At 49.5% G+C, this 14,505-nt stretch overlaps 1 protein-coding gene across 1 annotated transcript in view; it reads left to right on the forward strand.

Moving 5' to 3' along the window:
- Positions 1-14,205, forward strand: part of CLIP1 (CAP-Gly domain containing linker protein 1) — an 89,509-nt gene extending 75,304 nt beyond the window's left edge. The window contains exons 20-25 of the mRNA XM_053669949.1: positions 3,418-3,470; positions 9,077-9,194; positions 9,278-9,428; positions 10,018-10,067; positions 11,876-12,000; positions 12,567-14,205. Of these exons, the coding sequence (XP_053525924.1) occupies positions 3,418-3,470; positions 9,077-9,194; positions 9,278-9,428; positions 10,018-10,067; positions 11,876-12,000; positions 12,567-12,792 (723 nt within the window). The 3' untranslated portion in view covers positions 12,793-14,205. The remainder of the gene's footprint in view (positions 1-3,417; positions 3,471-9,076; positions 9,195-9,277; positions 9,429-10,017; positions 10,068-11,875; positions 12,001-12,566) is intronic.
- The last annotated feature ends 300 nt before the right edge of the window (positions 14,206-14,505 follow it).

Below are 14,505 nucleotides of genomic sequence, written 5' to 3' on the forward strand. Positions count from 1 at the left end.
CACCAAACTGTTGATCCGCTGTGTTCGGAAATGTGCAGAGCCAGTGTTTGGCAGAAACCCTATTTTTTAAAAAAAGAAAGACTTTTAATTGCAGTACTAATAGGAATAGTCAGTGGTCCCTCCCAAACACTAGAGCAGCAGAGACCAGACTGACATGGGTTCGGGCTGGAGCTCCGCTGGCCCCCAACGCGGCAGCACCGGCTCCCGGCGCGGCTCCCGGCGTCCTCACCACACACACACACACACACACACACACACACACACACACGGCTGAGGCCCAGAGGTGAAGTAAACCCCTAGGGAGGGACCCAGGCCGAGATCCGAGCTCGTGCCTGACTAACTCGGAAGCCTGTGTCCCCCCGCCCCCTGCACTGGGAATGAAACTCATTTCTACTCCATCGTCATTGCTCTTAAGATTTAAAAAAAAATACTCATGAGCTGGGTCTGGGGCGGTGGGGCCACGTGGTCCTCCAAGACACACTTTCAACTCCTTTTCCCAAATGGGATTTCCATTTTGGAGGGAGGGTGAGGAGCGACGGCCAGGACCGGGAGAGGCAGCTGAGCCGGATTTCTCGGGCGCCGACAGTGGCAGAGACCCTCACACGGTGTCACCTGCTGCGTCCGGCCTTTCATTAGGTCGGACCACGTGAAGGTGCCCTGGTCCTGCAGTGGCACATGGCTCGGCTGCCAGTCGGCACAGCTCAGCCCTCCCAGGAAGGCCATCGGGGTGGCCGTGTGGGCTCCGCACTCTCCCGGGGGCTCCTGCGCAGCTGACTTGGTTCCCACTGCGCCGGTGGCTGGCGTGTGTATTAACACACGCAGGACGTGACCCTCGCGGCTTTAACCATTTCACAGTGCACGTTCAGCGGCGTTAGTGCGTCCCCGGCATTGAGACTAGTCAGCGAATGCGCGCTGCGTGGCTGCCTGTGTTCCAGACACGGGACGGCGGTGAGCCCAGCAGAAATCAGCAGAAACGGACGCTGCCGCGCCTCCCGGGCAGTTTGCGCCCCGGTGGCTTTGCTGAGCCTGCCAAGGCGGGGGCTGCGTCTGTGGTGCTCTGAGCCTCGGCACGGCCTTCCCGTCACACGGCCTGGTGTGTTTCACGGCTTAAGTGACGGAGTAAAAGGAAATCACCCACCATCTTTATTTATAAAGCAGCTTTGTGGATAAACTCTTTGAGACAATGGGTGTTCGCACACTCTTTTCTTAATATGTTTTTTAAAGTGATGCGCACTTTTAGTGAAACTTGCATTAGGAGAAGCGGCAGCCCCACACAGAAGCCGGGTGATCAGGGCAGCACCGTGGGGCCGCGCCCGCCCCTGGCCGCGCCCACCCTGGCCACGCCCACCCCTGGCCACGCCCGCCCCTGGCCGCGCCCGCCCCTGCTGTGCTCCCATGCACCCTTCTCCCTGCCATGGGCGACTGGAAAGCGAACCCTACATTTCCTGTCACTTTGTAAATATTTTTGTGTCTCTAAAGAATGAGATTTATTTATTCCTTTAAAGTTATAGTGTTACTTTGAAGTTAGAAACACGCCCATGTTTGCAACATGAACCAATCAGATGCGTGTCGTTTTGAAGGCACTGCCCCCTGTTGTTCCCGCGGAGAGGCCACGTCACCAGGGGTGGGGCGTCTTTCCAAATTGCTCTTCACGGGGTCACAGCGCGTGCAAACGCGTACATGCACACAGCTGTGTTTCTTACCAAAGCTGCATTGTATAGATTATTGCTCACACTTGCCTTTTCCCCATAGTCACATGTGTGAAGATGTGACTTACATATGATTCACCATCACGGGTGTGCGGTTCAGTGGGTTTCTGACAGGTGCACAGCCACAGCCGGCCTCACAGTCAGGGCTTCCCTCACCCCAGAAGCTTTCTCCTGCTCCTCGTAGTCACTCTCAGTCCCTAAAACCCACTTATTTATCTCTTCTATGGCCTCATAGTTTTGCTTTTTCTAGTAGGTAACATAAATGGATTCAAAATAGTGTGTGCCAACAAAACATCAGCAAATTGAATCCAACCACATGTAAAAAGGATTAGGGACCACAACCAAGAGGGATTTACCCCAGATATGCGAGGCTAATGCAGCATTAAAAATCAGTCACTGCAATCCAATCCCATCAACAGACTGAAGAAGAGAACCACACGATCATGTCAACGGCTGCAGAAAAGGCATTTGAAGAAAGTCTATCACCCATTACAACAATGTCTCTCAGCAAACGAGGCGTCGGGGGACTTGCTCCACTAGAGAAGGCGGTCGGTGAACCCCCAGCCGGCATCACACCCAACGGCAAGAAACACAAGGGTTCTCCTCCGAGATCAGCACCAGGGCGAGGGCGCCCCCTCTGACGTTCAGCCGGCCCTTGCTAATGAGACAGGAGGAGGAAAGACAGTCGAAAGAAATTAACAAAACGGTTTACAAAACAGTTTTTGTTTGCAGACGGCACAGTGTAGAAAACCTGAGAGAACGACACAAATCTCCTGGAGCTAATACTCGAGGACAGCAGGATTACAGGGAGCGAGGTTTCGTATTCAGAAGTCAGTCACTTCCTTACACGCCAGTGATTTTTTTACTTGAAAAGTAAAAGAGCTTCCTTTTTTAAAACAATAAATAAAAACTCTATAAAAGGGTATGAAAAAAACAAACCCACACGGACGCTTTGCTTTGGGAGCAGCCCGAGCGGAGATCAGGAGGCGGCTGGCCTCCGCCAGGTTGGGGTAGAGGCGCGGCTGCTCTCGGGCTTTACCAACTGTCACTTTTGTTTTTCCACAATGTGCACAGTGGTAGAATTTTGGAAATAAAAGGCCGCTGGGGCTTCTTTTGTAACCTCTGAATTCTGTACCTGAGAAACAAACGCTTGGACTGCAGCCTCGGACGAGGCCCCCTGAGAGCGCCTGGCCTGCCCCTGGCCCCTCTGGAGTTGGTGACACTGGACCTCTGTTTCCCAGTAGAGGGGCCGGAATGTCAGTGTGACCCTCTCACTCGTTGCTTATATTTACTTATTTTTAGAGAGGGGGGAAGGGAAGGAGGGAGGAAGAGAGAGAGAAACACTTTGATGTGCGAGAGAGACGTCGATCGGTTGCCTCGTATGCGCCCGGATCGGGGACCAAACCCACAACCCAGCCACGTGCCCCGGCCGGGAATCAAACCAGCGACCTTTTGCTTTGCAGGGCAGTGCCCAGCCCACTGAGCCACATTGGTCAGGACTGTTGTTTAATGTCTTCACTCTCAAGTCCTTGAGGGAGGGGAGTCACTCAGGTCATAAATGATTTGTGGACTGCTAACCGGACATCCTGTGAGTGGGAGACAGCAGCTCGTGCAGCCCTGGAGCCTGGGAACATGCCCCGTGCGTGGGAAGCAGGCCTGTCTGGGGGCCTGTGAGGAGCTGATCTTGTTTGTGTTTGCTTTTTTCCAGGTGGAGGAGGAGAGATCTGTGCTCAATAACCAGCTGTTAGAAATGAAAAAGAGGTAGGTTTTCTTCTCCTGTTTCCCGGTGGCACGTGCGTGAGTGTGCGTGTCTCGTCAGGAAGTTGCTAGGACACCGTGTGTGCGTGTGCGGGGACCGGCAGGAAACCCGCGACCCCCCGCCCAGTTCAGAAAGTGGCCCTCTGACAGTTGCGCACTGATTGACAAGTCAGGAGAATTCACGCGCAAGGGTTCCAGGATGCCTTCCTAAAGCAGGAGTCGAATCTGTGGGCCCGTCCAGTTGTGTGTCTTCAGAAGGGTTCTGAAGTCAGATGGTCTCATAGGGTGTCACTGTTCCCTCCTAGATTCAGTAACTAAAAATACTGCCATTTTGGGGGAGTAATTGATCTGTGTATAAATACTGATTTCAATTATATAAAAATTTTAGCTTTTCAATACGAACAGGTAACCCAATTACAGATGTTTCTATTTATTGTTCGAAAAAGGGCTTTGGTACTTTTTCATGACGATCACACAGTATGAAAATGGAAGCCTTCCAGTACTTTTGAGTGAGGATAAACAGGCCCACAGAAATAGCCGTTTGCACATGCTGACGGTCCGTCTGCTCTTTGAGGGTGTGCAGTTTGTGTGCAGAGAAGTCGAAAGTAATAACAAAACAGAACAGTCAAAGAGAGTTCCCCATGGCCGTGCCCAGCTGCGGTCCTCAGAACCGCTGCGCACCCCAACCTCGGACACACATGCCCTACAAGGCAGCGCCCCCTCCAGCCAGCAGGGCGGCCGATCAGCAGCTGAGGGCTTGACTGAGCCCACCCCGCTGTTTGGGTTCCATCAGCTACACCCTGATGGACAGTGGGCCTTGGTCTGGGGGTACCTTTCCTCCTTTCATTAAGAAGCACCTTCTGTCAAGTCTCACACCAAGATGCACATGGCCATGGTCCAGCCATGTGGCCACCAGGTGGCCTCCGGTGGCTGGGCACAGCCGGGCTTTCCCCCTGCTCCTGCCGAGGGCCCAGCTCTGCCCTCAAGGGCCTCAGGGTGTTTCTTTCCACGTGATTAAGGCTTTGTTTCTTTAAAAAAGACCAGATGTGCACAGGATTTCACATATCTTGTAACTGCCCGGGATATGTGGAAAATTCATAGGGCTCTTGCTGTGGTGTTCTGGCCGGGGCACAGACGAACGTGGGCCGTGGCACTTCCGTGGCATTTTGTAATCACGAGTTTAATCTCAAAGCAACCCAGTGAAGCACGTGGTGGGACGTGCACTCAGACGTCGTAGGACGAAGCCCCAATGGGCTGGGCACCTTGGCCGAAAGCTCCGAGGCAGGCATAGGACCCAGGTCCTCAGAGCTTCACACTGGCTCTTGTCTTGCTGTGCGTTTATTATTACTTTAAAAAGGAACGATGTCATGCTCCATCTGTCCTTGCCGGGTGACCGTAACTGGCTCACATGCCTTTCGAAATGCGCCGGGCGTGTAACTCTCTTCCGGCTTCAGGAGGAGGGACAGATTTGGGGCCGACGGGCTCTCCTGTGGCCGTGTTACACCGCCTCTGCTCCCGTCTCAGGCGAGGGGCGCGTGCAGGGCAGTGTCTCTGGAAAAGCCACTCTTTGTTATCCGTAAATGCAGACAAAGACCGTAGTTTTTTCTGGAAGTGAAAAAATGTTTTTAATCTAGATTTTCACATTTACAGCTCTTTTTTCTTGTCGAATTGTTAATTAACCCTCATGGGAAGTTGTGTCTGTCTCAGAAATCTGAATGAAAGTATTTATTGGAGCTGATGATTTGGGCCCTTAAATGCCTTCCAGAGTCAGTTTGGTAAAGGGTCGGTAGGTAGGGCCGTGTGTGCAGTAGTTAGTTCAGCATAGAGTACTAGAAAGAACTTGCTGTGCTCTTAATTTAAAAGTCTAGAAAGCATTTAAATCATAGAGAACTGAGATCTTAGTTGACAGTTTAATTTAAAAGTGACAGTTGAATAGACGTAATCAAGAAAGCATGTAATTGCTTATTCCAACAGTCATTATATTGAAGTGCAGAACTTACTCCTAACTATGGGATGAAGCTACTTACCGTTAAGAAATTAGTAATGTCCCCTGTATTGCAATGTGGTTTTTGTTTTTTTGTTTTTGTTTTGGGCTTTTTGTGTGTGTGTATCTAAAGATTGAATTGCAAGCAACAGCTATTAGGGGTTTTTCTCGTAAAAATATAGCCATTTCTTTGGAAAACTGGTCTCCCAGGTGGACAGGCCCCGTCCCACGAGGGTTCCGGGATGTCAGGTCAGGCAGAGCCCTCCTGCGGCGACCGCTCCTGTGGCGTCTGCAGCCGTCACCCTGGAGAGGCCGGTCCCTCAGACCCCAGAGCCCGCTGCTGACCAGGGAGTCCTTTGGCTTCCCTCCTGCCCTGGGCTCTTCCATGTCAAGAAAGGGACTTCAGAGAGAAAAACCTTAGGTGTGGCCTTTTTGGAGTCAGAGCTAATTCTGTTAGTGTGAGCGCAAGGTTGCCATCCCACTGAAGAGGGGGTGGCGGGCCCATCCCGCAGACGCCGTGCTGCTCCGGCCCCTTCGCCCCGCGGGCAGCCGGCCACCCAACTGTCTCCGAGCTCCCACTGCCGACCAATGCTCATCTCAGCCTCTCTTTTCCCTCCCTGCTCTTGCTTCCTTTGCTCTGTCTGTGTGTCTTTCATGGTAAGGCTGAAGAAAGTCTCTCCACGTTATAATAAATAAATCTCATATATTTTTAGTAAACCAAGTTGTCGTATATATTTTTGGCTGCCTCTGTCCTTCCGTGTCTTGCTTTTGTTTTGTAACATACTCTCAGCAGTATCCACATACACACACATGCACACGCACACACGTTATCTTTACACAACACAGATCTCCAGTGCCCACTTGGTTCTGACAGATTTGCGTCTCTGCCATGTCTCTGACACTCGGTTCTTGTTCCCTTGCATTTTTAAAGCTTGCCTAGTAACACCTTAAGGTATTTGCTTCATTACTAGAATTTATTTCTCACGCAAGTAGTAAGGAAAGAATCTGGGTAGCACGCTCCCGCGGGGGAAGGCTGCTGGTCCCTCTGGCCCTTCGTTCATGTGACATTCACCTTCCCTTTTGGGAATGTTGAGTGACACCAGTCACTCCAGTCAGCGTGGCTTCCAAGTAACACAGGCCGCCTGTCGGTGTGGTTTGCGACTCGTGCCAGTGACGTTGGCAGGCGTGGTTTAACGCAGCCCCTCTTGGTCTGCACAGTGGGGTCAGGGCTTAGAAGTGGCCTCAGGAGCCAGCAGTGCAGGTTTGTCCCAGAGATGAGCTGTCAGCATCTGTGTGTCCTAGCGTTTGTCACAGGTCACAGCCTTTTCCTAACCACGTGTCTTATGGTAACCTGTACAAGAAATGTCTTGCTAGCCCTCTTCTTGGAAAGCGGCCTTGCCAAGAGGTTGTGTGTATGTGACGATAAGCAGATAAAGATGCCCCGACCTCCCGCCTCCTGCCGGCTGGGATCCCTGACACCAGGTCTCTGTGCCATCACGGCTACGTAGAGTCCTGACGCTGGAAGAATCCAGGTCTGCTCAGCGACCCCAAATCCTGGTGTTTTTCAGTAAAAACATTTAGAGTAACACTCAGATTTGACTGGGATTTATCACAGTTGAAGCTCTTGAAAAAGGTTTTACAACAAACCACCAAGCAAGTTCAGTAGAAGCTTCAGGAGCCCAAGCTCTACTGAACCTCGATGACATCAGATGCTTCCTTTCCAGGGGGAAGAAGTGCTCATGTATTTCTTCCGATAAAACCTTTGTTTTTGTTTCAATCTAAGCAAGATCCTGTTTCGTAGCAAAGTGTTACTCAGTGACTCACCATCACCAATGCCCGCTCCCTGTTCGGGGTGCAAATAATGCTTGGGTGTTGAATTCAAGAAATTTCTGTAAGTCTTGGATTCTTTTCTTACTACTTATCATTCTGCAGTGTGAGTGTAAGCCGCACAATGAGACGAATACAACACTTATATTTTATCTTTGCGTAGAACTTCGGTTCACCATGAGTCACGAGAATTCTGTAATTCGTGTGCCGGATATCTTGGGTCTCACTAACCAGACATCCATTCTGCCATTTCTAACCTGGGCCTCGGTCTCCGACTCTCTCTGTTGGTTCTGGAACAGACCAAACCACATGTTCCGCACCCACCCACCCACCCACCCCTCACAGAACAGGGAGCGATTTGGCTTGTCGTCGAGTTTCCGAATTCTCACTGATGATCAGCTGCATTAAAGTGTTTTTAGGCTGTGTGGCCTGAGGGCCAGCCAGGAAAATTTTCTCCAGCTTAGTTTTTCCCAAAGTGTCCTTGCGATACCAGGTCTTTTTCCTCTTATTTCACACTGCATTTTAAAATGCAGTTTTTTTAAAGCACTATTTTAAAGTTACAGATTCACAGAAAATTGCAAAGACAGTTCAGAGTGGTCCCACGTACCCTTCCCCCAGAACCCCCTTAATGTGGACCCCTTTCCTTCCCTGGTACATCTGTCAGAACTTAGGAAGGGACACTGGTACCTACTCTACAAGCCTCAACTCTGAACATTATTCGGGTGCCCCGGTTTTCCCACCGATGCCCTTTCCTCTTCCGGGATCCAAGCCAGGAAACCACATCGCACAGATGTCACGCTCCGTAGTCTCTTCCCATCTGTGACCATCGTCAGCCTTTCCTCGTTGGTGACCATGGCCATGGCACTTTCACACGCATGCGATTCTTACAACAAAAGTTTAAGTAAATGCACGCACACGTCAACACTCTGCCATCAGCCCTTTCGGGCTGTACCTGCTGCGGCTCGCCCGGATCCTGTCTCCCCTTCCCCTTTCTTTTCCCACTCCCTTGCCTCCGAGATAAGTGTTTCCCTCTCATCAAAGGCCTGGCCCCTCCCTCTGCCGGAAACCGAGCGCTGAGCGGGGCTGAGAACAGGAACCCAGGGCTCAGCCCTCCCTCCAGACAGCCCACGCTGCCATTCTGTACCTGGAAATCCGCTTTAACTTTTCTGTTCCGGCCTTTCACCTCTGTGAGCAATTCAATGTCCTCTTCAGGTCCCGCGGATGGAAAGTGAGAGTCCTTCCGTCTGAATAGTAATAGTATTCGCTACTGTTTTGGCCCATAAGATCTCGAAAACAAATTCTTGGAACTTGCTAAAAGTTACTGAACTTAGTGAGAACCCATCGATATTTCCAGCATAAAACCGCTCTGCATGACATCCGTATAATCGCTTTGCATGCGTGTATTTTAATTGTTGTTACTGCTTGGTACTAGTTTATTCAAGAAGTAACAGAATTCAGCTGGGTAGATATTTAAAAGAATTCTTTGGGGGTGCAACAGTCTTTTTTTTTTAATTGTACATCTTCCGAAGTTATTAACTTGTTTCTTTAAATTCAAATGGACACAATGATATGCAGATTCTGGCATGTCTATGCATAGTAAACTTACTCTGCCTTCACAGTAAGTAAAATTTCAAGTCCAATTTAGACACATAATAGCCTCAGCCCCCTATAAAACTTCCCCGCTGTAGACTTTTTTTTCTTTACATTAACTCAAGTTAATTGCCTGTTTGTTCTAAGATGGTTGTGCACCGGTCACTCTCGGTTGATTTCTGGAATTTTTGACTCTTTGGTCTTTTAGGGAATCCAAGTTATTAAAAGACACCGATGAAGAAAAGGCTTCCTTGCAGAAATCCATCAGTATTACTAGTGCCTTACTCACAGAGAAGGACGCGGAGCTGGAGAGGCTGAGGAATGAGGTAGGGGACCCTCCGTGGCGCAAGGGCGCATGCGCGGCCTGCTCCAGGCTGCCCGCAGCCTGAGCCCACCCGCTGTGTTTCAGGTGACCGCGCTCCGGGGAGAGAACGCCTCCGCCAAGTCCCTGCACTCCGTGGTGCAGTCTCTGGAGTCCGACAAGGTGAAGCTGGAGCTCAAAGTAAAGAACTTGGAGCTTCAACTCAAAGAAAACAGGAGGCAGCTCAGCAGCTCCTCAGGTAAGACGCTGCCTGCGTGGCACTCCTTCCTGACCCCGTGGCGCCTGCTGGTCCCAGCAAAGGGTCCATTTCTGGCCGAGGTGGAAGGCAGCTGACACACCGCCCCAGCTGGCCCTTCTGCCCCGGGCTCTCCCACTGCTGACTCAGACGAGGGCCGGGCATGACCTAGGTCCGTGCACAGGGGTGCGCCTGGTATCCTACTCTGGGCCTCCCCATGGTCTGGGGTGTTGCCAGAAACGAGGCAGAAGATGTGGCTGCCACCTCAGTGCATTTGTGGGCTCCAGGGGTGCCCCCTTGAAGGAGAACAGAGGTGGTCCCTGCCTCCTTAAATTTGGGTGAACAGGACAGCTATCCTTACGCAGCAGAGAGCCCGCCCCAGAGAGAATACCCGCAGGGCTCAGGCCAGCCCCGGGTGGGTCCCTTGGGCGTCTGGGTAGGGGACAGGAGCTCACAAACGTGTTCTCGAAGAGGCACAGCTGGGAATTCCACTGAAAATGAGTTTCTAGCGCTGACCCTCTCTATGATAACGAGGAAAAAGATGGCAGGTTTTCCAAACCCCTCCCCCTTTTCTCTTGTGTTTTACCATAAGGCAATACTGACACGCAGGCGGAGGAGGACGAGCGGGCCCAGGAGAGTCAGGTGAGGTGCCCCCTTTCGCTTTGCTTCCTCGCTCTTTAAAAAATCATTTCATCTTTTGAACAGGTAATACGGTCTCAATACTAAGCAGTGTGAGAGGTATCAACAGTTACAATAAGTCTCCCTCCAGACCTTTCTCTCCCAGTCGGTTCCCAGCCCTCCGAACAGGTCATCACTGTTATTAGTGTCTTTGTAAAAAAAATAGTTTCAGGAATTTTTTGGAATGTGCACATAAGCCAAGACTTTCCCCTTTCTTTACGTAGGTGATGGCATGTTGCATACAGTGATGTGCACAGGTCTTGTTCACAGCTGTATGGTGTTCCATGTTGCAGACACACCTCCATGTAATTGGTTCTCTGTCCCTGATATGACACTCGGGATGTTTCTGGTCTCCTCGGGGCACTGTGAACAACGCTGAGATGGCTCGTTTTGGACATCTGTCACTTTGCAGATGTCATACCATTTCTTTGGAATAAATTCCTGCAAGTAGAATTGCTGTCCCTTAAAAATGCAGGGTTCTGGAAAACTTCCCTACAGCCAAAAGTAACAAAACAGCCCTAGTTCTACAAATGAGGTCCTAGAGAGACGAAGTATTCTCTATTTGGAAATATAACAGCTCACAGGCAAGAAGTACCCATCTTTGATTTTAATGATATTTGGATCTGTTTATCCCGTTGGAAAGTCCCAGGCACAAGAGCCACGTTTCACTTGTAAATAAAAGCTCAGGGCGTTGGCGGTTTGCTTGCCGTCTCCTTTGAAAGGCGGGAAAGGATTCAGCAGGCGTACTACCTGACCCTGGTTAGCGCTGTCTGCTTAGGTGTGTGTGTCTGATAACCTTCAACTTCATTAACAGTGTTTTTTCTTTCTCCCCCTTTCCTTTCTGCTTCCGTTTGCTTCATCTGCCGCTGCCAACGCTTTTCTTCCAATCAGCAAATGGTTTGTTTTATGTTTCCTAATTTGCGGGTGCGTGATGTGCGTGCATGTGCGTACGTGTGGCCTCCCACTCGACTTACATCCGTTTTGTGCCTTTTTCTTCTTCCGAAACGGAGCTCCTACCGTGATAGGGTCTCGGCAAATGCAGTTTCAGAACTGAGAGGGCGTGGTCAGCGGCCCTGCTGTCCTTGTGGGCAGGGCTGGTCCTCAGAGAGCCACAAAGCTGCGATCGCTCGCTAGCTGTGTTCCCCAGGGTGCCCCGGCTGGCGAAAAAGGCCGACTACTTCTTTCAAAACCACACGATCTGTGGATGTCTGTACCCTCATACACGTTTTTTCAATACTGTGAAGAGGGATGTTTTCATTGGTTAGAGAAATAAGACCTTTTTATTATTGGTAGAAGAGGGAAGAAACTTTTTGTCTTTGAATGAAATTGCCCTTGGTTTGAAAGCAAATGTTAGGACAAGAACCTTTCCTCCCCGTTTCCGCTGCCCCACTGCCAGGGACGTGGGCCCATCACTCTTCCCCCCTGTGGCTTCTGGGCACAGACTGAGCTCGGGGCCCCTCTTTCAGATGCCTCCATCTCCAAAGGCTCACTCACTGTCCCGCCATGACCAATCAGTGACTGGGGTGAGGAGAATTTCCCTGCCCTTGGTCCAATCTGCGGACCCTAAGTCATGGACTAGTCCAGCAGGGTTTCTGTGAAATGTTCTGTGTGTGTATAAAACACAGGTTCCGTAACGACCAGTGTCGGCCCCTGCGATGTGCAGCCCCCTCGCAGCTGGAGCAGACAGTGTGCGTCGGTGACTGCTAGACAGCCCGCCGTACGCGCTTCAGGCGGTTTACACATCTGGTTCTCTTCTTCTTCTAACACATTAGATTGACTTCCTGAATTCAGTAATAGTGGACCTTCAGAGGAAGAATCAAGACCTCAAGATGAAGGTGGAGATGATGTCAGAGGCAGCCCTGAACGGGAACGGTGACGACCTAAACAATTACGACAGGTATTTCACACAGAGCAGTGCTGATCAGAACCTTCGCTCTATCGGAATAAACTATGTTCTTCAAGTCGGGTCCTCCAGGGCTTGGAGAAACAATTGCTCGGTGGTTACTGGGCTGTAAATCCATTTCTGTAAATCTGGCGAGAGAGTGATACGCACTACCAGGGGCTTGGCCTGAAAATGTTCATGTAAACGGTGGTAGCTACTCTCGAGGCTCCCAGATGTGGCCATAACTCTCGCTTTTTATTTTTTACAAGTGATACCGCCCCTTGACTGTCCAATGATAGTGATGGGTTTCTTTTTTCTTTTTTTTTTTTTTTTTAAGATTTTTATTTATTTATCTTTAGAGGGGAAGGGAAGGAGAGAGGGAGAGAAACATCAATGTATGGTTGCTTCTCATGCATCCCCTGCTGGGAACTGGCCTGCAGGGAACCAGCCTGCAACCCAGGCATGTGCCCTGACTGGGACTCAAACCGCGACTGCCTGGTTCGCAGGCCCGCGCTCAATCCACTGAGCTACACCAGCCAGGGCAGCGATGGGTTTCTGATTCCACACATTCATATCCGCAGTGATGACCAGGAGAGGCAGTCCAAGAAGCCGCCTCGCCTCTTCTGTGACATATGTGACTGCTTTGATCTCCACGACACGGAGGATTGCCCCACCCAGGCACAGATGTCCGAGGACCCACCCCACTCCACACACCACGGCAGCCGAGGCGAGGAGCGCCCGTACTGTGAAATCTGCGAGGTGTTCGGGCACTGGGCCACCAACTGCCACGACGACGAGACCTTCTGACGAAGCCGCAGGCCGAGAGCCCGGCTCCCGCGGGCGCCCCGGCGTCTAGGCAGCCAAACACCAGCATTGCATGTGCGGACTTCAGGAGAACGCACGTTATTTTTGAGCCCCATCTACAGATCTAACAAAATATTTTGATCCTCAACAAATCGCTTTTAGTTTCCCCTTACAAGTTAGAATAATAAATAACTAAACACTTAGTAGGTGAGTTTTCACCTCCGACGTTGTCATCCTGACCTTGAAGTTTGAGCAAAACAATGCACCAGAGGCCGTCACTCGTGTCCTCCCGAGGGAGACCTCGTAGGACAGCCCCTTCCTCCCAGTACCTTATTTAAGTAAGTTATGCCGTTACTCTTCATGTTTGCACTAAAATCTCTTCAGGCTGCATTTGTATATTTAGGTCTTTGGGTTGAGCTTTGACACTGGAATGAGTTGAAAAGATGTGCCATTTTGCATTTTCATCTACTCGTTTATAAAGTATTTTATTCTTAATCGAAGAAGTACCTGAGCTCTTTGCACTGCCTGCCGTCAGTGGTGCCTTCGCTCCGGCTTGGCGACACCTGGGTGTGATCACGAAATCATGGGACAGGTGGGGGCGGCCGCGCCCCCGAGCTGCTGTGGGGCGTTCTGTAATCCAGACGCTGCACCCACTTCCTCACTGTGGTGTTTTGTTGGTTTTACATAATTTCAGCTTCTATATATTATATGTATATATTTTTTAAAAAATCTCTATTTTGGGAAAAAGCATACACAGTGTGTCTTTCTTTTCAGACTTTTACCTTTATGAAAAAGAAAACATTTAGAGGGTTCATCAGGACATAATGGGCTGGGCCAGAAAGAGCATCACACAGAGTTAGAAGCATCTTTTCTTTGGTTTTCGTTTTCTTTGTCAGATAGAAATAAATGCAGATTCCTTCCTTCTCCAGTAGATTCCCCCTGCAGTCAAGTAACTAGATGATAAACCACTATACAACACCCACACTAACCAATCTGCAATCTACAAGTTGTTTTTACCGTCTTTAGATGAATGTATGATGAGAAAGTCAACATTAATAATTTTGGATTTTCTTATCACAAAAAAATTAAATGAAGGACCTCAGCCTCCACAAGTTTATCAGCCAGTCTGGACCTATTTATCTTGATTTGAATGTCTTCTAGAAGATGTAAAAAATAAGATGTATCTTCCATGCTACATGTATAATAAGAACTTCTATAATTGTATATATGCCTCTGATGTATTTTCCCCTCAAGATTATTAACTGTTTGACAAGTGAAAAATCTGTAATTGGATGAAATTTTCTGGTTATAAACATAATAGGAATTGTTTCACAAACAATATGTAAATCAGTATTAAAATTTGAGCAAACAGATGTTCTGTAGCTACTTTAATAAATGGTTATTCTCTTTTGCACAGTGGTAGTAACTGATATTCTTCTCAGGTTTATTTGTCATAATGGTTTTTCTTCAAATGAGCCAGCCCTGTAGATCCAAACAGCAAGTTCTACTGCAGTCTTGTTGAGAAACAACTTTAAGAAATTGGGTATATCCTTCTTATCTCAAAGCAGCCTATAAATAGAGTATTCATACAATAAAATAAAGCATAAAATAAATACCTGTGGTAGTTATCCATCACTATGCCACCCCGTATTACCAGACAGACATGGCTGGCACCATGTAGCACCATTTACTGATCCTCAGAGTCTGAGGGAGAAA

Source organism: Artibeus jamaicensis, unplaced genomic scaffold (assembly GCF_021234435.1).
Source record: "Artibeus jamaicensis isolate MK-2021 breed Jamaican fruit bat unplaced genomic scaffold, CSHL_Jam_final contig_525, whole genome shotgun sequence".
NCBI classification, from domain to species: domain Eukaryota; kingdom Metazoa; phylum Chordata; class Mammalia; order Chiroptera; family Phyllostomidae; genus Artibeus; species Artibeus jamaicensis.